Source organism: Chrysochloris asiatica, unplaced genomic scaffold (genome assembly GCF_000296735.1).
Source record: "Chrysochloris asiatica unplaced genomic scaffold, ChrAsi1.0 scaffold00015, whole genome shotgun sequence".
NCBI classification, from domain to species: domain Eukaryota; kingdom Metazoa; phylum Chordata; class Mammalia; order Afrosoricida; family Chrysochloridae; genus Chrysochloris; species Chrysochloris asiatica.
In genome coordinates this window covers 31,742,984-31,770,123 of record NW_006408533.1, presented here as the reverse complement: position 1 = coordinate 31,770,123, position 27,140 = coordinate 31,742,984, and the positions used below count along the sequence as shown (strand labels likewise).

At 46.4% G+C, this 27,140-nt stretch overlaps 1 protein-coding gene across 1 annotated transcript in view; it reads right to left on the bottom strand.

The window, feature by feature from the left end:
- The window catches only part of RNF165 (ring finger protein 165), a 110,160-nt gene that overhangs the window by 74,050 nt on the left and 8,970 nt on the right, over positions 1–27,140 (bottom strand). Inside the window, exon 3 of the mRNA XM_006835144.1 lies at positions 16,379–16,508. Coding sequence (XP_006835207.1) covers positions 16,379–16,508 — 130 coding nt within the window. The remainder of the gene's footprint in view (positions 1–16,378; positions 16,509–27,140) is intronic.

The window sequence follows — 27,140 nt, the reverse complement described above, 5'->3', positions numbered from 1 at the left end:
TTGCCCCTGGATCCTCACACACGCTTCTGGGATGGAGTGGGTGCACAGCAAGTGATTGTCAAGGGCAGCAATAAACCGTAGCTATCCACATTCTAGAAATGTTCCCCTGGACCTGAACTGTGCCTTCTGCAGAACCCCAAGTGAGACCTGCTGTCCTAGAGTTCCCCCAGACACGGTGTTCCATGAGCAGGGCAACCACCCAAGCTTCAAGGACCAGCCAATCCACACACTGCCCACAGCGCACTTCTGTATAGACCAGGGGTGGTGGTGGTGGTTATGTGCTATGGAGTCGGTTTTGACTCACAGTGACCCTGTACAGGGTTTCAGAGGCTGTAAATTTTTATGGGAGCAGAAAACCTCATCTTTCTACCATGGAACAGCTGGTAATTTCGAACTGCTGACCTTGAGGTTCACAGTCAAATTTGTTACCACTATGGACCAAGGGTCACCTCTCTTTGGAATGGGCACAAATATTGATCTCTTCCAATATTTCTTCTGAAAATCATCAGACAATCTCGTTGATATCTCAAGCGAGAAAAGTTTTGCTAAAGGTAATACAGAAATGGCTACAATCATACATTGACAGAGAACTTCCAGAGGTTCAAGCTGGATTCAGAAGAGGCCAGGAACAAGAGATATCATTGCTGATGTCTGATGGATCTTGGCTGAAAACCGAGAATACCAGAAGGATGTTTACCTATGCTTTATTGACTACGCGAAGGCTTTTGATTGTGTGGATCATGACAAGCTATGGACAACACTGAGAAGTATGAGTATTCCAGAACACTTAATTGTATTTCTGAGAAATCTGTACCTAGACCAAGAAGCAGTTGTTCGAACAGAGCATGGGAACACTGAATGTTTTAAAATTGGGAAAGGTGTGCAACAAGGTTGTGTTCTTTCGCCATACTTATTCAACCTGTATGCTGAGCAAATAATATGAGAAGCTGGGTTCTATGAAGAAAAACGTGGCGTCAGGATTGGAGGAAGACTCATTAACAACCTGCGATATGCCGATGATACAACCTTGCTTGCTGAAAGTGAAGAGGACTTAAAATATTTACTAATGAAGATCAAAGAGCACAGCCTTCGGTACGGATTGCATCTCAATGTCAAGAAAACAAAAATCCTCACCACTGGACCAATAAACAACATTCTTATCAATGGAGAAGAGATTGAGGTTGTCAAGGACTTCATTCTTCTTGGATCAACTATCAACACTCGCGGAAGCAGCAGTCAAGAGATCAGACAACGTATTGCATTGGGCAAATCTGCTGTACAGGAACTTTTTAAAGTATTGAAGAGCAGAGATGTCAGCTTGAGGACTAAGGTGAGCCTGACCCAAGCCATGGTATTTTCAGTAACCTCATATGGATGCGAGAGCTGGTCAGTGAATAAAGAAGATCATAGAAGAATAGATGCCTTTGAGTTGTGATGTTGGAGGAGAATACTTAAAGTGCCATGGACTGCCAAAAGAACCAATAGATGTGTTTTGGAAGAAGTGCAGCCAGAGTGCTCCTTGGAGGCCAAGATGACTAAGCTTCATCTTTCATACTTTGGACATATTGTCCGGAGGGAACAGTCGCTGGAGAAGGATGTCATGCTAGGTAAGGTGGAGGGTCAGAGAAAAAGAGAAAGACCCCTAACGAGATGGATTGGCCAGGTGGCATCATTGATGGCATCAAGTGTGGCAGCAGTAGTGAGGTTGGCCCAGGATCGGACATTGTTTCGTTCTGCTGTGCATGGGGTCGCAATGAGTCGGTTCTGACTCGATGGCACCTGACAACAACAACAACGGACCAAGAGTGGGGAACCTTTTTTCTGCTAAAATTTATGACATCAAATCATTGACTTAAAATTAGCCTGCTATATTTTGTCAAACGTAGATGGCCAAACTTCGTCTCTTATACTTTGAACATATTGTCAGGAGGGACCAGTCACTGGAAAAGGATATCATGTTTGGTAAGGTGGAGGGTCAGAGGAAAAGAGGAAGACCCCTAATGAGATTGATTGGCCAAGTGGCAGCATTGATGGACTCAAGCGTGGCAACAGTAGTGAGGTTGTCCCAGGATCGGGCAGTGTTTCGTTCTGCTGTGCATAAGGTCGTTATGAGTCGGTACCAACTCAATGCACGTAACAACAACAACAACAACGCTATGGCTCAGTGTGGTGCTATAGGATAGCAGTGAACTGCAAACCACAAAGTCGGCAGTTCAAACCTGCCAGCTGTTCCTTGGAAACCCTATATAGGGTTGCTATGAGTTGGAACTGACTTGACGGTACTTAACAACAATGTGATGGTTGGAACTGCAGCTGCCTGGGTAGGCCCAAACCAAATGATTTTGCACACCTTATAGGGTCCCTGGGCCGGACATTCCCCACCTCTAGTACTGAAGGAGCTCTGGTAGCGTAGTGGTTACGAATCGGGCTGCGAACTGCAAGGTCAGCAGTTCGAAACTACCAGCTGTTCAGCAGGAGAAAGATAAGACTTTCTGCTCCCGTAAAGATTTACAGCCTCGGAAACCCTGTACAAGGTCACTATGAATAGGAACCGACTCCACGGCACATAACAACAGTGTATATACGGGCCCCTTCTTCCTGCCCTAAAGACTCCTCGAGGAGAGGTATCGCCACATCCCAGAGGCCTCCTGACCCACCCGTCCAGGGATCCCTGAGCCCAAGGTCAGTTCACTGTGAGTGAGAATTTAACAAAGAGCTGGTGATTCATTAGCTCTAACCTGACATATCAACAAATGGTGACTCAGTTGGTTTCCAAAAGCCACACAAACTGCCAGGATCCGAAGGGTTATCAGCAAAGGCACTAAACCCAGGGTGGACTTGGCCTCTTCTATCCTCAATCTCCTCATCTGTAATATTGTTGTTAGTAAGTACTGTCGAGTTGGTTCCAATTCAGGGTTTCTGAGGAGTGGCTAGTGAGTTTGAACCACTGACCTTGTGGTTCAAACCGACCTTGTGGTCCAGTGCTTATCCTACAGCACCACGCTGCAAAATAAAACCTACATAAAGATGGTAGCGTAGTGGTTACGAATCGGGCTGTAAACCTTAAGGTCAGCAATTCGAAACTACCAGCTGCTCCGCGAGAGAAAGATGAGTTTTTCTGCTCCCATAAAGATTTACAGCCTTGGAAACCCTGCACAGAGTCCCATGGGTCGGAACCAACTTGACAGCTCTTAACAGCAAAAACAGCTTTAGGGTAAATACTAGTTGCTTTTCCAAGCTACGGAAAGGATTTCTAACTCATTATTTCCTCTATGTTGTTGCCTATGTTGTTGTTGTTAAGTGCCGTCGAGTTGATTCCGACCCATAGTGACCCTGTATAGGGTTTCCAAGGAGCAACTGGTGAGCTTGAACCACCGACCTTGCAGTTCAAATGACTTTGCAGTCCAGCGCATGAGCCCACAGCGTCACACCAGGACTGTTGCCTGTCAATACTAACAGCTGCCATCTGCTGGCTACCATGTCTGGATGGGGACTTTACACCCATGGCATCGTCCACTGCTCATAAGGACCCTGTGTGTTGGGAATAATCAACCCCTCTTTTGGTTGGAAATATGTCTTCAAATGTCTGACTTCCCTTAACTCCTGTTCCCTTAAACAGAGTGACATTGAGGATCCAGAAAGGGTCCTCACTCAGATGGAGTGTCATGATCAAAATTCCAGTGGCCTGCAGGATGTCCCAGCTCTCCTCTCCAGCTGGCCTCAGTCACCTGTGCCCCTCAGTTGGTCCCTAACTGAACCTTCTCCTTGGTCAGGAGCACGCTATGCAAATTCTTGCCTTCTCTAGCCTCTCCTTATCCTTCCCTGCCCCTCCTTCCTTCCTGTATCCAATTCCCATTGGCTCCTGAAGGTTCACTTCGCTGTTCCCTGGGCTCTAACAACCAGTGGGCTCTTGGCCTCCCAGGTCGGCCTGGGTTGGCACTCTGCCACATGTGGACCTCTATCATACCACAACTGGCAGCTGGATCTTGTTGCCTAGAAGGTAGCTCCGAGAGAGAAGAGAGCAGGTATCTCATCCTATTCTTGGATCCTGTGTAGCACCTAGTGTGGGGCAGGGTCTAGGGAAGCCTCACCCACACCTGCGATGGATTGTCCAGGATCAGAGCTGGAGAATGTGTAGCAGCTACAGAGAACTGCAGTCTGAGATCAGTCACACCCTGCACCCTGAGTCTTGAAATGACTTTTTCCTCATGGCTGATGGCAGAAGGCATTCCTAAATGGGGAACAGAGTCTCCCACACCTCTGTCCACCATCTGCCTCAGCTTCCAGGAGAAATTGGTTGAGAGTCTGAGTTCTGCAGCCTGTCTTCCACAGTTCAAATTCTAGCTCTGCAGCTCACTGGCATCTCATTGAAATTTGCTTTGTCTTCGATAAAAAGATTGACCCTTCAAAGTCTCTCGGGGTTTTCTCATCTGCAAAATGGGGATAATGATGCTGTCTGTGTTGTTGTTAAATGTCATCAAGTCAGTTCTGACTCATATGATCCTGTGTAGGGTTTCCAAGGAGCAGCTAGAGGGTTTGAACTGTTGACCTTGTGGTTCACAGTCCAATGCTGTTCCTACAACGCCACACCAGAAATCCCTGTCCCATAGGGGTGTAATAAGGATTATATGTGAAATCCTTAACACAAGGCTGGTTCATTGTAAGCTTCGCTAATGTGAATGATTGGAGGTTTTATTTTATTTTATTCTTCCCTTCTGTCAGGGCAAGACAGGACCTGGGAACCCAGAGAGGAAAATAACCCTAGAAAGAGACTCTGAGGGAAGAGGGACAAGGCCTTTTCCAATCTTTCACCTTAAAGGGCTGAAGACAGCAGGAATCTCCTCCAGGCAAGGAGAGCCATCACCCAGACATCTAAATGTGTCTCCAGAATCGGCTTCCAGTCTGAGGTACGCAGATGTGCTGAAGGGTAGCTCACACTCCACTCTCAAGGGTGTAAGGAGGCCCCATAGCTCCCGGAAAGGTTAAATAGTAACAGATGGGCCTGAGGGGGGTGGGCCACACCCTGATATGGGACTCTCAGGAGGGAAGGCAAGCAAAGGCTCCCTGAGCAACTCCTTGAGGAAATGCACGTGCAAAATTTCCATTGGAAATTGAAGCTTTGGGATAAAATGGGACAAAGTGAGGTTAGCTAGAAAAATGTCACCAACCTCCACCAAGGAACTATCCCAAGGACAAAGTTTGAACTAAAGTGTGTGTGAGTGTGTGTGTGTGTGTGTGTGTGTGTGTGTGTGTGTGTGTGTTTGGTGGTGAAGAGCAGTCGGGCCAGATTCTGCTCTGCAAACATAAATCAATGCCTCATTTTCCAGCAGTGGCCTGCTAACACATCTGTCACCTGCCCGCTGCAAAACTTCAGCATTCTCCAGAATCTATCCTGTGTCACCCTCTTCCTGCACACACACACCTGCCTCTCTAAGCACTTTCTCTTTGTCCTGTCCTCTTCTGCTTACACACACCAGGCTTCTTCTTGCTGGTCTCTTCTCAGCCCATTCATAGTGCTCCTCCAGCGAGCCCTGTTGCATCCGCCCTTGGCTCAGTCTAGTCCATGAGGTGCTGCCATCTTGAATCCCTCTCCAATTGGCTCATGGAGACCTATAAGCAGTCACACATGTTTTCCAGATGCATAGAGAGCTGTCCTTGTTTTCCACAGCAGACTCATGCATTGGAAAGAGCAATTCGAATCCTGGCCTGCTATTGATTACCTGTACGAACTTGGGCCAAGAGCTTAAATTCTCTGGGCTGTGAGTTATCTCAATAAAATAATACTTAAACTTCACAGTTAAATGTTATCAAACAACCCAAATGAGTACTTATCGTACCTGACACTTATAACTAATGGTTGTTGTTGTTGTTGGGTGCTATAGAGTCAGTTCCAACGCATAGGGAGCCCAGGCACAACAGAATGAAATAGTGCTTGGACCTGCAACATCCACATCATCATTGCTATGCATAAGCCCACTGTGGTAGCCTCAGTGTCAGTCCATCTCATTGAGAGTCTTCCTCTTTTTCACTCACTGACCCTACACTTTCCCAAGCATGGTGTCCTTTTCCAGAGATGGAGCCTTTACTGACTACATGTCCAAAGTTCGTAAGACAAAGTCTTGCCATTCTCCTTTTAAGGGACATTCTGGCTGTACTTCCACCAGGAAAGAATGATTTGTTCTTCTACCAGTCCATGGTAAGGAGCTCTGGTAGCGTAGTGGTTACGAATCGGGCTGCGAACCTCAGAGTCAGCAGTTCGAAACTACCAGCTGCTCCGCGGGAGAAAGATAAGGCTTTCTGCTCCCGTAAAGATTTACAGCCTCGGAAACCCTGTACAGGGTCGCTATGAGTCAGAACCGACTCCACGGCACATAACAACAACAACCAGTCCATGGTATAGTCAATATTCTTCACGAGCACTATAATTTAAGAGCATCACTTTTGCTTTGGTCCTCCTTATTCATTGCCCAGTTTTCCCATGCATAGGAGGTGACTAAAAAACTATGACTTGTGTTAGGTGCACATTAAATCTCAAGGTGACATTTTTGCTTTTTAACACTTTAAAGAGGGTTTTTTGGCAGTAGATTTGCCAAATGCAAAAAATCATTTTATTTCTTGACTACTGCTTCCATGGGCATTGATTGTTAATTCAAGTAAAATGAAATCCTGAACTATTTCAATCGTTTTCCCATTTATCATGATGCTGCTCATTGGTCCAATTGTGAGGCCATATATATATATTGTTGTTGTTGTTATGTGCCGTGGAGTCCGTTCCGACTCATAGTGACCCTGTACTGGGTTTCCGAGGCTGTAAATCTTTAAGGCAGCAGAAAGCCTCATCTTCTCCCACGCTGGTAGTTTCGAACTGCTAACCTTGAGGTTCGCGGCCCAATTCGTACCCACTACGCTACCAGAGCGATCTATATATAGACATATATACTGAGCTGTAACCCATATGAAAGGCTATATTCTTTGATATTAATGTAGTGCTTCAAGTCTTCTTCGCTTTCAACAAGCAAGGTTATGTCATCTGTATCAGTTTGTTGAAATATTTCAATTAGTATTCCATCAGTTCCTTGTTTTTCATCACTGCCTTCAGTGCACCTAGGATTTCTTCCATTGGTTCTTGATCATATGATACCTCTTGACATGGCTGATTGTCGACCAGTTCTTTTTCGTTCAGTGACTCTGTGTATTCCTTTCATCTTCTTTTGAAGATTTCTTCTATAGAATCCTTCAATACAGCAACTTAAGGCTTAAATGTTTTCTTCCAATTTCTTCAGCTTGATAAATACTACGTGAGCTCCTCCCTTTTGGTTTTCTAACTCCAGATCTTCATATATTTCATCATAATACTTTACTCTGTCTTTTCAAGCCACCCTTTGGAATCATTATAGTAAACATTTACTAAGCAATGACTTTGTGGCATGCTCTAAACTCTACATAGATCAACTCATTTCAGCTATTCCTATGAGGGAAGGTTATTGTCATTCTCATTTTTAACATGATGACAGTGAGATTGGAAAAAATTAAGTGACTGGACCCAGACAGTCTCACTCTAGACTCTACATTCCCAACTACCATGCTAGATTCTCAGTATATGTTGTACAATTCGTTATTTACAACCAGGCATTTAACAGCCCCTGTGGAACTGAGCAAGGCTCCGAGGCTTAGTCCCATGGCATTGCCCCAAAGAGAACAGAGCTGAATTGCTCCAGAAAAACCACCTCTTCTGTGAAATTGTGTAAGAGGACACCAGGCAATGGGTGCAACAAACCCAAACAATCATCCAATATCACCCTGCCTCAGCATATCAGCACAAAGATTCACCATAGTTGCAGGGAAACAGCCACTTTTCTTCCAAGCAGGAGCCCAAGGCCTTTCCAGGTCACTACTCTGGACAAATTGTCCCACCCCACCCATGCTGACCATTAACGCAGTTTTCTATCTAAGCTTAGTGGTTAGGTGCCATCGAGTAGGTTCCATTTCATAACGACACTTTGCTTAACAGAATGGACCACTGCCCAGTCCTGCGCCCTCCTCACAATCACTGCGGTGCTTGAGTCCATTGTTGCTACCACTGTGTCAGTCTATTTCATTGGAGGTCTTGCTCTTTTTCACTGACCGTCCACTTTACCAAGCTTGTTCTTGTTAAGTGCCATCAAGTGCTGACTTATAGCAACCCCATATAGGGTTCCCAAAGTTATAAGTCTTTGTGGGAGCAGAAAGCCTCATCTTTCTCCAGTGGAGAGGTTGGTGGACTCGAACTACAGATCTTGTGGTTTGAAGTTCAGTGCTTATAGTATAAATCTTAAATTAACCTGAAAATTCTGAATTCTTGACTTTTAGCCCAGGTAGACTCCTCAGAGGTCATCTGGTCAACCCAATATCTGAAGACACAGGTAATAAGAGTCAGGATGGGAGGAGAAGCAGAGTTGAGTCAGTTGACTAGGAAGCTAAGTCCCATAAAGCCCTTGGAAACCCCCCAAAACTCTTGTGTTTGTAAGAAGAGATCCCACATCCCATAAATCCCTTGGAAAACCCCCAAAGGTCTGTGTTTGTAAGAAGACACCCCACATCCCCCAGCAGATGAACAACCTGGAAGGAGATTTTCATCCATCTAACCCCAGTGTCTTCCTGTTGTTTGCTTAATAAGGGCCACAGTATTGTTTTGCTTGGTGATTTATTTTCTTTTTCTTAGAAATTAGGTATATGATGAATTTCCTCTTGGTGTGAATCCCAGAAGCCCAAGCAGAGTACTGGGCCCTAAGCCAGTTTCATAAAATCCATTCTTTCCAGCAGGACACAGAAAGCCTTTTGCTAGACATAGATTTTCCCTGTCCAAACTGTGTTTTTGCTGCTGTTTGCCTAGCTCTTAGGAAAGTGCCTGATATATGGTAGACAGTCCATATGTGTGTGAATAAATGAATGAATGAATGAGTTCATGAATGAATGCAGTGAAAGGTCTCAAGGTAGAGCCATCCTTAAGCTATCGCAGAAAATGATGACTTTCTCCCAGCTCAGAAGGCTCCAAGACAACCTTGCTACTCCTCTGTCTCATGGTGTCAGTTTTTAATAACCCCTGTGTTATTAAGGGAGTTTCTAGTTAATATGCTCAGCTGTTAGCTAAAGTTGGAGGTTCTAGTCCACTCAGAGGAACCTTGGAATAAAGGTCTTGTGACCGATTTGTGAAAAAACAGCCATTGAAAGCCCTATGTAGCAACAGCTCTGCTCCAACACATGTGGGTCTGAATGATCAGACAGACACCACATTATCTAGCTGGCTGTTGATAATGTGGCAGACTCGAAGAATCCCTTACCCTACACTGTGAGTACAGACAAGCATAGCTCCCATGAAAGATGAAGCTATCTTATAAACAGATATGTCTTAGAGACTTTCATTATTTAGAAATCTTTCCAGGCTAAAAACATAGATTTTCCTGTGCAGCAAGAGCAAATGGAAGAATTAGGAGAGCTAATTGCTATGCATAAGCCTGTTTCTGCAACCATACCTGCAAAGTGTCGGGACTAAGCCCAGGGAGCAAGGGATTTTCTTGTCTGACAGTACAGCAAAGCTACATTGATCCAGACTCCTTGGATGCAAATTGGTTGTAATCTTCACTCATTCATTCAATAAATACAAGAGGGCTTTTAAAAGTTTGTGGGGAAATGTCATTATCTTTTATTCCCATTTTTCCACGAAGTTTTTGAAGCCCTCTAATAAGGTCAGCAGTTTAAACCCACTAGCGTCCCCCTCCTGGAAACGCTACACAGGGTTGCTATGAGTTGGAACTGACTCGATGGCACTTAGCAACAACAGGATGTTTAAGCACTTAACTACTAATAAAAAGTTGGCAATTGGAACACACCCAGAGGCATCTCAAAAGAAAGGCAGAGCTATCTGCCTGAGAAAGGTCCAAGTCACTGACACACATGAGGTTGCCATAAGTGGAAACTGACAATGGAGCTACTCTGCCAGCACCTGCCTAGGCACTGGGGGTATGTATGACAGTAACAAATCAGGCAAACTCCCTGCTCTCACAAAGGCCCACTCCAGTGCAGAGAGGTGGCCTTCCTGCAGTGTGGGAAGATGTCTATGACCCCTACAAGTTTGGCTTGGCTTTTGTCATTAGCCTTTCCTATGACTTTTCACCTTCAAGCTCAGTTTGCAAAATGGGCGGGGGGCGCTGAGTGAGCCTGCCCTAAAGTTCCTTTCTGCTCCACTGTGCTGTGCTAAAAATGTCTGGAGAGGACTGTTGAAATGAGAAGTTCAGCAAGAACTTTGAACATCTCTGTTGTTGGGTACCATCAAGCCAATTCCGACACACAGGGACCCTGTGTGACCAACTGTACCATAGGGCTTTCTCAGCTGTCGTCCGCAGGAAGCAGAGCATCAGATCTCTCTCATGCAGAACCACTGGGTGGGTTGGAACAGGCACCCTTTCGGTTAGCATGTTATCCACTGGACCATCAGGGCTCACACATCTACCTGTCAGTTTGTGGAACCGTGGTGGCTTGGGTGTTGCTGTGGCGCTAGAAACTATGCCACTGGTATTTTGAATAGAGTAGAGTCACCCATGGAGGACAAGTTTCAGCAGAGCTTCCGGACTAAGACAGACTAGAAAGACAGACTAGGAAGACCACTTCTGAATGTTTAGTCACTGAATACCTTACGACTAGAACAGAACATTGTCAGATATAATGCCAGAAAATGAGCCACTCAGGTTGGAAGGCACTCAAAATAGGATGGGGGAAGAGCTGCCTCCTCAAAGTAGAGTAGACCATGATAATGCACATGGAGTAAAACTTCGGGACCTTCATTGGCTGATGGGGCACAACTCAAAATGAGGATAAACAGCTGAAAACATCATTAATAATCAGAACATGGTGGTGGTGGTGGTGGTTATGTGTTGTGGAGTCGGTTCCGACTTATAGCAACCCTGTACAAGGTTTTCGAGGCTGTAAATATTTATGGGAGCAGAAAGCCTCATCTTTCTCCATTGAAACAGCTGGTAGTTTCGAACTGTTAACCTTGAGGTTAGCAACCCGATTCGTAACCACTACGCTACCAGAGCTCCTTAATCAGATCATGCTGTTGTTGTTGTTGTCAGGTGCCATTGAGTCTGAACCGACTCACAGTGACCCCATGCACAGCAGAATGAAACAATGTCCAATCCTAGGCCAACCTCACTACCGCTGCCACACTTGAGTCCATCAATGCTGCCACCTGGCCAATCCATCTCTTTGGGGGTCTTCCTCTTTTTCTCTGACCCTCCATCTTACAAAGCATGATATCCTTGTCCACGACTGTTCCCTCCTGACAATCTGTCCAAAGTATGAGAGACGAAGTTTGGCCATCTTGGCCTCTAAGGAGCCTACATAGAATGTACAAAATATGAATCTAGGACAACTGGAAGTTGTCATAATGAAATGGAATATATAAAGATAGATATCTTAGGCTTAGTGATCTGAAATAAACTGGCATTGGTCATTTTTTAAATTTGGCAGTCATATGGTTCCCAGTGCCAGGCATGACAAATTCAAGAGGTATGGAGTTGCTGTCATCATCAAAAAGAACATTTCAATATCTAATTTAAGTACAGGGCTGTCTGTGATAGGATAATATCCATACCCTTCAAAGGAAGACCAGTTAATACAACTATTATTCAGATTTACACACCAACCACTAAAGCCAGTGATGATAAAATTGAAGAATTCTAAAAACTTCTTCAGTCTAAAGTTGATTAAACATGCAATCAAGATGCATTGATAGTTACTGGTGATTGGAATGAAAAAGTTGGAAACAAAGAAGGATCAGTAGTTGGAAAATATGGCCTTGGTGATAGAAATGATGTTGGAGATTGCATGATAGAATTTTGCAAGACCAATGATTTCTTCGTTGCAAATACCTTTTTTAAACAACATAAAAGATGATTATACACTTGGGCTTACCAGACAGACTACACAGGAATCATCAAACTGACTATATCTATGGGAAGAGACGGTGGAAAAGCTCAATATCATCAGCCGAAACGAAACAGACCATCAGTTGCTCATATGCAAGTTCAGGTTGAAGCTGAAGAAAATTAAAATAAGTCAACAAGAGCAAAAACATGACCTTGAATAGATGCTGAATTTAGAGACCATCTCAAGAACAGCTTTGAGGCATTAGACACTAATGATCAAAGACCAGAAGAGTTGTGGAACGAAATCAATAACATTGTACAAAAAGAAAGCAAAAGGTCATTAAAAAGACAGGAAAGAAAGAAATGACCAAAACAGATGTCAGAAGGTACACTGAAACTTGCTTTTGAACACATAGACGCCTAAAACGTATAGAAGAAATGAGGAATTAAAGAACTGAACAGAAAATTTCAAAGGGCAGCTCGAGAAGACAAAGTGAAGTATTATAATGATATATGCAAAGACCTGGAGTTAGAAAACGAAAAGGGAAGAAGATGCTCTGCATTTCTCAAGCTGAAAGAACTGAAGAAAATAGCCAAGACTTGGATTTCAATATTGAAGGATTCTATGGGCACAAAATTGAATAATGCAGAAAGCATCACAAGAACATGGAAGGAATACACAGAGTCACTACACCAAAAAGAAATGGTCGATGTTCAAGCATTTCAAGAGGTAGCATAAATCAAGAACTGATGGTACTAAAGGGAGAAGTCCAAGCACTGAAGATATTGACAAAAAACAAGACTACAGGAATTGATGGAACACAAATTGGAATCTTCTAACAAACTGATGCAACGCTGGAGGCTCTCACTCATACAGGCCAAGAAATTTGGAAGACAGCTACCTGGCCAACCAATTAGAAGAGATCCATATCTGTCCTGGTGTGGCGCTGTGGATTAATGCGCCAGTCTTCAAAGTCGTTTGAACTGCAAGGTCGGTGGTTCAAGCAGGGTCACTATGGGTTGGAACCAACTAGACAGCACTTAACAACAGCAACAACATATCTGTGCCCATTCCAAAGAGAGGTGACCCAACGGAATGAGAAAATCTTTGAACAACATCAATAATATGACATGCAAGCAAAATTTTGCTGGAGATGATTTTAAAATTGTTGCATGGGTATATCGATAGGGAACTGTCAGAAATTCAAGCCAGATTCAGAAGAGGATGTGAAACTAGAGGTTTCATTGCTGACTTCAGCTAGATCTGGGCTGAAAGCAGAGAATACCAGAAAGACATTTACTTGTGCAGGCTTTCAACTGTGTGGATCATGACATGCTATGTATGACTTTGTGAAGAATGGGTGTTCCCAAGCACTTGACTGTGTTCATGAGAAACTTGTACACAGACCAAGAGGCAGTTGTTAGAACAGTACAAAAGAACAGTGAATGGTTTAGAATCAGGAAAGGTGAGTGCCAGGGTTGTATCCTTTCATCATACTTATTCAATGTGTATCCAGAGAAAATAATCTGAGAAGTTGGATTATATGAAGAAAAACGTGGCATCAGGATTACAGGAAGACTCGTGAACAACATGCAATATGCAGATGATACAACCTTGCTTGATAGAAGCCAAGAGAACTTAAAATACTTACTGATGAAGATAAAAGACTCCAGCTTTCAGTATGGACTGCACCTCAATGTAAAGAAAACAAAAGATCCTTACCACTGGATCACTAAATAACAACATGATAACTGGAGAAAAGATTGAAGTTGTCAAAGACTTCATTTTGCTTGGATCTACAATCAACACTTATGAAAACAGCAGTCAAGAAATCAAACAACGTATTGCATTAAGCAAATTTAATGCACCTCTTTAAAGAGTTGAAGAGCAAAGATACCAGTTTGTGGACTAGGGCACACCAGACCCAAACCATGGTGTATTCAATAGCCTCATATACATGTGAAAATTGGACAATGAATAAGGAAGATTGTAGAAGAACTGATGCATTTTATTTATGGTGTTGTAGAACATTAAAAGTACCATGGACTGCCAGAAGAACAAAGAAATCTGTATTGGAAAAAGTGCAGCCAGAGTGCTTCTTAGAAGCCAAGAAGGGGAGACATGTGTCATACTTCAGACCTTATCAGGAGGGACCAATCCCTAGAGAAGGATGCTTGGTAAAGTGCAGGGTCAGTAAAAAAAAAAGGAAGACCCCCCCCCCCCACAGCAAGATTAACTGACACAGTGGCATCACAAATGGGCTAAAATGTAACAGTTTGAGGATGAGGAAGGACAGGGTAGTGTTTCAGTCTGTTGTGCATAGGGAGCTATGAGTAGAAGCCGACTCCAGGGCACCTAGCAATAATACTTCAGCAAATTTGAACTTGGTGTGATTCTTGCAAGCTCACATTTGTTTGTTCACCAACACAGGTTCCCAAAATTTCCTAGGCCGAGGCCAAGTTACCCTGTGTCTACAAATACCAAAACTTGAAGTCCGAATGAGTGAGGTCTAGCCCTTCCACCATCTACTTTGATGTTTTGACACTTCTGGTCCTACTTTTCAAGAATAGAAAATGCATCAGGAGGATGATTATCCAAGATGGAATTCCAGGCATTCCCAATGAGTGCAGCCATCCCTGGGCCTCTGCTGTCTGACCTTTCCACCACCCCTCTAAGGCAAACACCCTGGCCACAGTTGGTTAATCCTTTTAGATGTGCCCTGGGGGACTCATGCTTTAAGCCAGTCAACCTATGTTGTTAAGTGCCATCAAGTCAGTTCCTACTCACAGCAACCCTGTACAGGGTTTCTAGGAGCGGCTGGTGGGTTTGAACCTCCAGCCTTGTGGTTAGCAGTCCAGTGCTTATTCTACAGTGCCACACCAGGACTCCAAGGAATGTCGGGTAGAACACAGCTTTCTCAAATAACCTGAGGGATTCAACTCTGGTCAAACCTGGCCTCCCCAATAGCCTGGTGGGGTCCACCTTCCGGCCTGGTGAAGAAAAAGCTGGCCTTGGAAGGGGAAGCCATTGCACCTTCTCCTCCTGTCCCGTTGGACCAGCCCCCAAGCCTGAGTCCCTGGTCACTCTCCACATGTCATTGGGGTGGGGCTTGAGTGTGCCTTTGGCAGGCTAACTACAGCTACATCCAGACTCCATTTTGCTGCAATCTGAAAATGCCTTTGAGATTCTTAATTTCTTTAAGCGAGGAGACAGAGCATGAAGTAGATAATAGGATCATGGAAATTTGAGCTAAAATGATCTTCTGAGAGCATATCTCTCAGACTCCTTATTATATAGTGCAGGAGACAAAGGTCAGGGAAAGGCCAGAGATTCACCCGAGAGCACACAGCCAGCAGAAGTGGAGGTGAAGGGTAACCAGAACCTTCTAGGTCACACCTAGTGGGGGGCTGGGGGTGGGACTTCACCCCTAGGCAGCACCGGACCAGCTCAGTGAGGCAGGCTTTTCCTTAGACTGTGTGCTTGCTCTGTTCTTCCATCACCATGTATAATTAATAAACATAAGATTCCATGTTAACAGGGGTCAAGGAGGCCACTTGGATGGAGGGTGACAGGCTTTGAGAGGGTCCAGAGGAAGTTGGGGAGGAAGAGGCCTTGTCCCTCCCTCTGCGCAGCTTCCATCCTACCCTGGGGACATTCTATTATGTGGAAACCTTACCTAGACACAAAATACAGATTAACGTCATAGTGTATACAGGTGCTCTGGTGGCATAAAGGGTAAGCACAAGACTGCTAGCCAAAAGGTTGGTGGTTCAAATCCACTCAATGGCTTCTCAAGAGACAGACCTTGTGATCTGCTCATGTAAACATTGAAGCCTAGTAAACCCTATGGGGCACGTCTACTCTGTTACATGGCGTCACAATGAACTGAAAATTGACTCCATGGCACCTAAACCAAAATATAGCAAATACAATCAAGTTCGTTTTTTCTTTTTAGAAACAAGGCCACAGGGAGGAGGGCTCAGTTTTTGGCTTTTGTTTTCCCATAGGGAGCCCAGCTAAGAGCATACAAGTACTCTAAGATCAACAGCTGATGGCCTCATACCCTCAGCGGGAAGAGGACGGAGGGCAGCAGATGAGGCACCAAACCCTTCACACTGAGCACCCGGAGAAAGGGGTTCACAGCCCAGCTCTGTGATCATGAGCAAGTCACTTTCCCCCTCTGTGCCTGTTCCCCCACAGCTGTTCATAGAGGGTTTTGTGGAATCTTCAAGAACTTTCTTAAATGAAACGTCATATGGAATCCTGTGATGGGGATGAAGTCCTCTTCCTTATCCCTTCTTCATCCAAAGATCTTAGTCCCCAGAGTCCCCAAGAGCCACTTCAACACCCCTATTGTAGATGGCATTCAGCTCCCACCCAGCCTTGGCACCTGGGGACCAGCCTGCCACTGCAAGTCAGGCCTGTGACTCCCTCTGAAGACTCAACCTCAGAGAGAACCCCACACTCCCACCGCATCCCCCAGGCATATTGGCCTGGGAAAGACAGATGGTGGAGGCAGCCCTTAGGGACACCTCCACCTCCTGGCCCCGTGCAAACTCCGAGACTTCGCTAATGCAGAAGTCTTTTGCCTGGTGCTTGAGCTGCCAAGAGAAGAGAGGAGGGGAGAAGAGAAGAGGGCAGGCTGGCACACAGGTTGCCATGGAAATGTCTTTGCAAAAAGGACACAAGCAACCTGGGTCTTAAACGTTTGTTTGTAAATGAGGTGTTTGCAATTCCAATCACATTTTCCTTAGGAGCCCAGGATTCCCAGGTTAGCCCTCAAAATGCAGTAATAATGTTTTTTCCAGTGGCCCTGATCCCCAATTCAGTTCATTGACCATAGGGGAACACTCTTTGTGTTCCTCAATGGTGAGCCACAAAAACATTGCCCCCTCTTCTCTTCCAAGCAGCAAGAGTAAATCCCCACTGCCCCAGTGACGAATGGTGTGTCCATGAAGGAGAGGATGAACCACTTTGGTAAGAGAGAGAATGGCTCTGTAAGGGATGAATTGGAAGCCCTTATTGACTAAGACATGTTCCCTGGTTCATCTCAAGATAGCCCATCCTAAAGTGGCCCTCCTTCACCAACTGAAATCTTAGCTGGTGTATGGCGTTCTGGGATAAAGACACTTTCCTGCTTCCCTTACAGCTAAGTGTGACCACGTGGTTAAAATCTGTCCAATAGGACTTAAGTAGAATTAGTGCCTGCAGCTGTCTTAGTGGAGAAGACATCTTCATCCCTTCTTCTTTCCTGTTTGCTGGATGTGGTCCAAGGGCTTCAGTAGCCTTCTTGGAGCAGGAATGATGTTGGGCATAGAAGTCATAAATGGCAGAGAAATAAGTAGAAGGAACCTGGGTCCCCGACACTATGAACCTACACCAACCCTAGATTACCACCTCCAGACTTCTTCCTAAACAAGTGAGAGAAATGAACTACAGAATTTGAAACAAATCTCTGCTAACTAATACAGTGGCCTCAGGTGGAGTCCATCTAGGCTCTTGGCCTCAGCTCTGACTTCCTCCTTCCTCTTATTTCTTGCACAGACCATGACTTCGAGCCACCATGAATTCTTCTCCCAATCTTTGTCTGGCTAACTCCTCCTCATCACCCACTTCCCTTTGTACATGCTGTCTCTACGGGAGACTTTTAACTGACCTGGGAGGAAAAGCTAAAGTTCAGCTATCCCTCCCCAGAGCTGCTAGTACGATCCCTTGGTAGCATCTATACCAACATATGTGAAAATATAACAAAACCTTCACCAGCTCAACAATTTCCACATACACAGTTCAGTGACATTGATTAGGTGCATTCTTCATGTTGTGCGACATTTGTTGCTAAGTTTTTCCAATTCATTCTACCACCATGTACAGAAACTCCATGTGTCCTGTGCAAAAATTCCCCCTTGTGCCCTCCTTCCTATCCCTGGTTGTTGTTGTTGTTGTTGTTAGGTGCCATCGAGTTGGTTTCAACTCATAGCGACCCTGTATAGGGTTTCGGAAGAGCGGCTGGTGAGCTTGAACCACCGACCTTGCCATTCAAATCAGCCTTGCAGTCCAGCACATTAACCTGCAGAGCCAGACCAGGACTCCACTCCTCGTAGCTACTAATAGTCTTTGGTTTCTATATAGATGCTTACTGTATATAAGTGAGATCATCCAGTATTTCAACTGCCTTCTTTCATTCATCAGGATGTCGTCTAGGCTCATCCAGATGTTGCAGCATGTATCAAGACTTCATTTCTCAGTCACCATTTTTTAAACTCCCTGCAGAGAGGATCCATCACCCCTAAAGACAGGAAGTACTACTGTCTCGTCCACTCTGGGTCCCCAGTAACGAGAGCTCAGTTGCTGAGCGGGAACCCAGATTGTCAGACTGAATTGAATTGCATGGTTCTTCTAGCCTCTGGATGACTGGTCACATTTGCTGTCATGTGCGCCCAATGAAGTGGATATTACTGTCACATTATTGTCTCTGCTGTGCAGAGAGGGCAGCTGAAGCCTGAGATGTGGAAGTGACTCGCTAGGCATTCATGTAAGTGCAGTGTTTTGGTGTCATGGCCACAGCGATGTGGACAAAGGGGTATGGGACCTGGGCTGGGCAGAGACAAGATTCCAAGGGTGTGGTTGACAGGATTCTCTTCATCTCCCTGGTCTTTCGTTACGTCAGCAGAATATTTCTCGAAAGCCTGCTCTGAATACCTGGGGTATGGTAATGAGCAAGGCAGGTGTGGTCCCACCTTTGGGCAGCCCCCGGAATATATGAGAAGGGGAGTGGTGGGGCAGGGAGAGAAAGCACCTTGACAGGTTGGTGTGGGGACAAGAAAAGATGAAAGGGATGGTTCTGGGTGTCTGGAGAATGTTCTCAAGGGACAAAGACTCTGGGGTTAACCGAAGGTTTAAGAGAGACATGCATCAGTTCATCCCAGGAGCCCAAGTGAGGGTCGTTCCTCATCTGCAGCCTCCATACCCGAAGGCAAGAGTCCTTAAGTGATGAGACCGGTCACAGAGGAAGGCTGAGACTTCCACTATGGCACCCACCACTTCCTCCAGGAGAGGAACAAGTGGGTTACTTTTAGGGTGCTCCACCAGCTTCAAAACTGCCATGGCCTCGTTGTCGTGATCATAGTCCTGGAAGGCGGCTCTGAGGAGGTCTGGGCTCGTCCCTTTGTACTCCGGTCTCCACAAGTATCCACTTATTCAGCTACTCTCTGCCTGGACCTTCCCAACCCACTGAGACTCTTCCTTCCCTGAAGCCTGACCCAAGCAACACACTTGCAGGAACTCCTGAAGCCCTGACCAGTGCCTGACTTCCTGTCCTGGCATCTGCATCATGGATGAAGTCCTGTCTACCAGGAAGGCCCTCCCGGCATCGAGCCCAGTGCCCTTGGAGGAAGGGAGAATAGAGGACTTGTGGCTTTACCCAAGGTTCCAAGTCACAGCTTACAGACCAGCTCCTTCAGTGTCACTCAAGAGCTTTGCAAAGCTGGATTCTGGAAAGGAAGTCAGGACATCCTCTGCCTGCCCACCACCACCTCCTCAGCACAAAGCAAACAAACCAACCTACAGTCACCCTTTATGTGGCTTCTGACCCCTAGCGATCCTACTGGAAGAGTAGAACTGCCTCGTGGGGTTTCCAAGGCTGTAAGTCTTTACACAGAAGTAGGCAGCCACATCTTTCTCCTGTGGAGCAGCTGGTGGGTTCAAACTCTGACCTTCCAGTTAGTTGTCAAGTACTTTACCATAGCTCCTCAGTATAGTTCACCAAGATCCCCTCGTCCCTGCTGTGCCTATCCTGGTGCCTTTCGCTCTGGCATGGATGATACTGTACAGTCTCTGATATAGTTCTGATCCTTAAGAAATGAATATTAACAGCTGTTACCTCTGGGGAAAGAGTCTGGGTGGAGAAGGGAACAAAGAGGAGAGCAGTCAGTCATCTATCTGAATCTTGTCCTTGTGCGGTTCTTTCTCCTTAGTGACAAAATTACTAGTTTCTACTTAAAATACACAGAAATACAGATTCCTCCCTCAGACAGATTGTTCTAGTGTGGGCCTCGGAATATGGGTACAGGATCTGGAAAAACCAGGTGCCCCCACTGAGCTCCCGCTGCAACTATAAGACCCAGAACTCAGTCTTTCCAACCAAGACCAAGTGGCTTCAGAGGAAGCCTGGTCAGCCTGAGGAATCTCAGTTTCCCTGAAAGCTATATCTGCCTTAGCTTGTAACCAGATGTGACCAGGTCTAGAAGGGAGGCAGGGAGTGGGCAGGAGAAGAGGGGGCAGTGTGAGGGAGCAGATGGCAAGGCCTGGGAACGAGGAACCTGACAGAAGACCTGAGAGACCCCCACGCCCTTCATCAACTCTCCCTCAACTGCCTGGCTTCTGGTTTAATTCATGGGAATTCCTGAGGAAATCTGCAGATACACACACTGTGTCTACCGAGACGGTGTCTAGAACCAGGATGGGCTGTGGTACCACCACCTCCCCACTCAGGACCCCGCCACCTGCCCTGAAGCTCCATGGCCAAGATATTAGACAAAGTGAGAGGCAGGGATGAGAGAAAGAAATCAAATCCTCAAAACTATTGGGTCATTAATTAATATGTGAGCGCATCTGAGCCTCTGTTTCCTCATCTGTAAGAGGGGTCAACAAGGAACCTGCATGAAGGAAGCTTCGGAACTGCCCTGAAGGTAAAAACTGGGAGCAACTCAGACTCTGGGGTCCCTGTGCCTAAGAGTGAAACCTGGATGAGCCCCTCCCAGTGTGTCTTTTGGTGACTGCCCAGCACCTCAGCCTCCTATTCTGTAAAACGGGGATAATTATAACATCAAGCTCAGTGGATTGTGTGAGAATTAGGTGAGGTAGCATGGACCCGTGCCAGGAAGGGAGGAAGGATGTCACAGTGTGGGTACCCTGTGCTGATGAGGTGCCATGCCACATCCCACCCATGACAAGGAAGGCACGTTCAGCCCTGATCCCCCAGACTTCCTCTTTTCTCTGGCCTCAAGTTCAGGAGTCTGGCCAACACGAGGAACCAGACATTTCCTGAGGGTCACATAAAATAACCACTCCCACCTTGGCTGAGGAGTCCTGGTGTGCCGCTGAGGATAAATGAGCTGGACCGCACGGTCAGTTTGCACCACAAGGTTGGCAGTTCAAGCTCACCAGCTGCTCTTTGGAAACACAGTACAGGGTTGCTGTAAGTCAGAACCGACTTGATGGCACTTGACAACAGCCATAACCTCGGCTGAAGCCCTGAATTTGAACCTCTAATGTCCAGAACCATGAGTAAATACATTCCCATTCTTAAAAGTCACCCACTCGGTGGCATTTTGTGATGGCAACCCTAGGAAACCGGGACAGACCAACAACAACATGCTGTACCACGCTCAGGACCACTAAGCAAGAAAAATATGATTCAACTAAGACACCCAGGATATACAAGCACATCCCAATCCCAGATTTTAAGACGTACAAGCTTCTCTGACTTAAAATCGCACCAGTGTTGTGGGCGGCAGTAATGCTTGTTCTTTGGAAACCCTCAAGAATATCAAGTAGACCCTGGTGGTGGTAATGTTTGTGTGTCACTGAGTTGGTTCCAACTCATAGCAACCCTATGTAGGGTTTCTGAGGCTCTCTAAGGGAGCAGAAAGCCTCATCTTTCTCCCATGGAGTGGCTGGTAAATTCAAACTACTGACCTCGTGGTTGGCAACTCAGCTCAGAATCCATTATGCTACCAGGGCTCCTATCTAGAAGATACCCTAGAGACAATCTTTTCAAGATTGTTCTAATTTAACTCTAAAATATAAGGGAACCCAATGCTGTCAATGAAGGAAACGTGACGGAGCTGTGTGTTACGCACTGGGCTGTTAACTGGGGTTCAGTTGTTCACACCCACCAGTTGCTCTGAGAAAACCATGGCAGTCTGTCCCCATTAGGACTGACAGTCTTGGAACCCCCATGGGACAGTTCTACTCTGTCTTACAGTGTCACTGTGAGTTGGAATTGACTCGCTGGCAGCAGGTTTCTTGATGTTGTTAATTACAGTTCAATCTGAGCACCTACAGACCCCGGTCTCACTTCCTCCTTCCTGTGTCTGTACATGAGACATGTCATCCTTACATCCTGAATGAACAAACGTCCTATGTCTGAAAGGCCCCTGACAGCTTCCCATCTGTCTCGGTGAATTTCCATCCTGACCTAGGCGGTGGGCTAGCTTTTCCCCTCTTGACTTTCAGCACATGCCGTGAGAAGCAGAGTTGGCCTCTGAGCACGGGCTTTGCTCCCTGACATGCAACATTCCCTCCAACCACAGCTGCCCCCCTCTGAAGGAAGTCCACCATCCACTGCAGCTGCCTTCTGCTAAGGCCCAAGCCCTTCCCTGGACTCGGGGTCTCTGCTTCATGGGAAGAAACAGAATCATTCATCATCTTGGAAGTTGGAAAGAGAAAAGAGGAGAGAGGTAGGGAATGCATTGACCCTGTGGCTTGTCCTTTGGCCGAGGGAGGAGAGTGGAGACTGAGGTGTTTGTCTCGCACACAGCTTCTTGGCCTCTGCTTTCTGTAAGATGAGGAGTAGGTGTTGGGTTGGATATCTCTGGAGTTCTTCACAGCCCTACATTCATCTCAAGCTCAGTAAAATCTCTGAGTGCTGCGTCTTGGTGAACAGGACAAAAGAATCACCTAAGGACCAAGCCAGCAGCCCTGCTATCCCACCCCCAGCCCCAGGTCTCTGGACCCTCCAGTTATCTCCTCTGGACAGCATGTGTGTAAGCAACTGGAAGGGTCCATGACAGGAGCATGGCGGGGATGGGGGGGTGGGGGGGACAAGGGGGAGGAATGACACTCCACTGGCCTAAGGGGCCAGAGTCCTGGTCCATCGGCTGCCTTGGCCCCTTGGTTTTGATTCTCCAATGCTCAGAGTCCTCCCCAACACTGCTCCCACCATCTCTAGATGGATGAGATGGAATTCAGGAATGTTTAGGCAATGTTCCTTACCAGTGGTGGTGTGATGTTAGACAGGAACACACAAGCACTTGTTACTATTGTGTGCCGTTGGTCTAGTGAGTGCCAATTTATAGAGACCTTGTATGGGGTTCCCAAGTACACAGCTGGTGACCTTGAACCATCGACTTTGTGGTTAGCAGTCCATGCTTAACCTACAGCACCACACCAGGGCTCTCATTCAGGGAGTGCTTATGGTGCTATAGGACAAGCACTGGACTGCAAGGTCGGTGGTTCAAACTCACCAGCTGTGTGCTTGGAAACCGACTTGACTGCACTTAACAACAACAATATTGTTTGCTAGGCATGGTGTATATGTGTGCATGTGTGTGTGTGAAAGTTGTTGTGTGAGGTCAAGTCATTTCCAACTCTTAGCGGCTCCAAGTGACAAAGCAGAACTACTTTCCCTGGCTGTGGTCTTTCAGAGTCCCAGGCGCCGCTGTAGGATAAACGCTGGATAACTAAATGGAAGGATGACACTTCAAACCCACCAGCCACTCACTGGAAACCCTATACAGGGTTCTATGAGTCAGAACAGACTCAATGGTACTTAACAAGAACAAGAAATCTTTACAGAAACAGATTTCCAGATCTCTTCTCCTTGAGAGTCACTGGGTGGGTTCCTTTGGGTTAGTAACCCAGTGCTTAACCATTGAACCTCCAGGGCTCCGACAAATATATCCATTGTTAGGTGCCATCAAGTGGATTTCTGACTCATAATGACTCAGTGTGATATATGTCTTGCTTAGTTCTCACCCAGCAGTGCACCTGGCCATCCCACATCCTTGCAGCTACATTTCCCGTTCCCAACTCGGCACCAGGTGCCTTCTGTGGACTCTTACATCCATAGCTCAGCTAAGAAAACGAAGGCACCAGAGGTTACGTGGCTTGCCCAAGGACGCACTGCTTTTATTGAGGGTAGCATAGTGGTTACCAATTGGGCTGTGAACCGCAAGGTCAGCAGTTCGAAACTACCAGCTGCTCTATGGGAGAAATATGAGGCTTTCTGCTCCCGTAAAGATTTACAGCCTCGGAAACCCTGTTCAGGGTCGCTATGTGTCCGAACCGACTTGATGGCACTTAACAACAACTGTAGACTACACCCTAACCCATCACAGCAGTTAGCTGTAACATACTATTATATTCGTGTGGAGCAGGTAGAAAACGGGAACCAGTCACAAGGACAACTAGGAGGACTTGTAATGAAATGACTGAGCACAATCAATACACGTTGATGGTTTAAAGCCAACTTGGAGGGTGGCTTCCTGCATCCTGCCTCAGACTGTGTCCTTGCCTACTTGGGTGAAGCCATGGAGAAATTTCTAGTCCCCTCTAAAACTGAGAGAGTGTAGTGGACCCTAGGCAACTGCTAACCAGGATCCAGGTAAGAGCTGGCATGTAGGTGTTTTGAACCAGCTGAGATGGTCAGTGGGAAATTCTGAAGACTTCTTGCTCCCATAGCCCATGGAAAACATATCTATCCCCAGAAAGAAAGTTAAGAGCCTAGTGATGCAACAGTTAAATGCATGGATGCTAACTGAAGGTTAGCCGTTTGAACTTACCCAGCAGCTACATTGGAGAAAGACCTGGTGAGTCTTCTCTATAAAGATTACAGCCAGAAAACTCCATGGGGCAGTTCCCTTTTGTCACATGTAGTCACCATGAGTCAAGGTGACTTGACAGGACCCACATAGGTGCTTGGGACAGGGGCCCCCTCAACTGAGTTCTGAGAGCTCCCTATCCTGAGGAAGAGACTAAGGGCCAAGGTGGACCCCCAAGGACTTCACCTCAGTGCCAGGGACACTGACACCCAGCTGACCATGCTCCTTGTAGTCCTTGGTTCTTAGGGTCATCACAGATAGTTGTGAGAAGGGGATGCCAGGGAGCATCTTCCTCCCACCCCTCCCCACTTCCCAGACCTGCCATCTTCAATGGAAAAGATTCCCATTTGCCACCTGATTCTGTGAGGGGTCTCTTCCTGTGTGTCCTCACCGCCTTGGCTGGGTATTGGAAGGTTGGCCTGAGTGGTCTCTAACAGCTTGGAGTGATATCTCAGTTAATCAATTCTGACTTGGTTTGCTCAGTCATCAATCCTCCCCCTTGAGCATTTATTCTGTAAATGATTACCGAACACCTGCTTCAGTCCCTGGGTGGTGGAGTCCCTGGGTGGTACAAACAGCTAATACACTCAGCTGCTAACTGAAAGGTTGATGGTTTGATTCCTCCCAGTGATACCTTGGAAGAAAGGCCTGGTGATCTACTTCTGAAAAATCAGCCACTGAAAACCCTACAGAACACAGTTCTACTCTGACTGGTGTGAAGTTGCCCTGAGTCAGTCAACTTGATGACATCTGGTTACTTTGCCAATGAGCAGACGAGGGCTCCCGTTCCTCTGGACTTCACTGCCCTTCCAGGAAGGAGAAGGACATCTCCTAGGACACAGAGTTGGCAAATAGCCCATGACTTCACTGTAGAGAGAGAGTGTACCCCAACACTAATGCCAGACCAGCAACTGACCAAGGGTGGACCTGAGGGAACTTGTCGTCATGGCAACGCCCTGCCTGGAGGAGCCGAGTCTATTGGCATGTCTATTGGCTTCTCATCAGTGTCCCTGCTAGACAACAAGCCCCATGAGGACAGGGATGCTGTCTCTATTGCTGTCCTCTGTATCTCCTAACCCCTGACCCCAGAGCCTGGCATCTAAATCTCAAACCAAACCCATTGCATCAAGTTAACTCTAACTCCCAGCAAGCCTATAGGGTGGAGTAGACCTCCCACAGGGTTCCCAAGACTGTGAGTCTTCACGGAAGCAAGTTGCCACATCTGTCTCCTAAGGAACAACTGGTGGATTCAAATTTCTGACATTCCAGTTAGCCAGGTGCTTAAGGCACATAATTCGCATTTTGTAAGTATCTGATGAATGACTGAATCAGAAGACCACCCTATGTTCATGTCTTCACAGACTAGTGATGTGGCTCCCTCAGGCCTCCTATGTTATCCTGGAGGAAAGTCTCTGTCTCTGTGTGAGGATACCCATTGTGTGAATTCAGTGGGGGGACACTGAGAACTCTAAGCTTGTCTTTCTGAGATCACGTGTGGAGGTGTCGTGAAGTGTTTGCACACAGAGTGGTGTAAGTCTATGTATTTACTTGTACGTATGAACATTTTCGCCACCAAGACCATTCCTTTGAATTTCTGCCTTGGTGGGTCCTCTTTGGTTATTGGGTGATTCCCCCTAAGAGTGGTGGCACTTTAAACCCACCTAAAAAGCGAATGAATTTTGCAATTCCTGCTTCTCCGCTCCTCCCTCTGGGAAGGCCTGGGGCAGAGAGCAGGGACTCTGTGTGTGTGTGTGTGTGTGTGTGTGTGTGTGTGTGTGTTGGGGAGGTTCAGTTGGGTGAAGAAAGGAGAAAAATCATGTGTTAAGGATCAGATTGTGTCCCCCTCAAACTTGTGTGCTCTAAGTCCTCACCCTTAAGCCTATGAAGGTCACTCCATTTGGAAACATGAGTGCAGGTGTGTTTGGAGCTTCTGCGATACCGAAGGAGCAGATTTAGCAGAGATGGTATAAGACAGATGCCATGCCACATGAAGATTGCCAAGGACCCCAGAAACAGATGCTGAAAGAGACAAGGACCTTCCCCAGAGATAACAGGAGAGGAGAGAACGCCTCTCTCTAAAGCCAACCCCCTGAATTCAGATTTCTATCCTGTTGTTGGTCTTCAATGTCATCTAATTGGTTCCAACCCAAAGCATGTAGAGGGTTTCCAAGGAGCGATGGTGAGCTTGAACCACCAACCTTGCAGTTCAAGCCGACTTTGCAGTCCAGTGCATTAACCCGCAGGGCCACATTTGTTTGTTAAAGCCACCCACTATGGTGGTAGTGGTGGTGGTGGTTGGTGGTGGTTGGTAGTGTGCTATGGTGTCGATTCTAACTTGTGTTGTTGTGAAGTGCTGTCGAGTCAGTTCTGACCCATAGCGACCCTATATAAGGTTTCCAAGGAGCAGCTGGTAAGCTTGAACTGCCAACCTTGCAATTCAAACAGCTTTGCAAGTCTGGCACATTAACTCACAGCGCCACACCAGGACTCCATAGCCAACCTATATAGGGTTTCCAAGGCTGTAAATCCAAGGCAGAAAGCCTCATCATTCTCCCGAAAAGCATCCAGTGGACTCGAACTTTTTGACCTTACAGTCAGTAGCTCAGCCCATAACCCACTTCTGTTATAGCA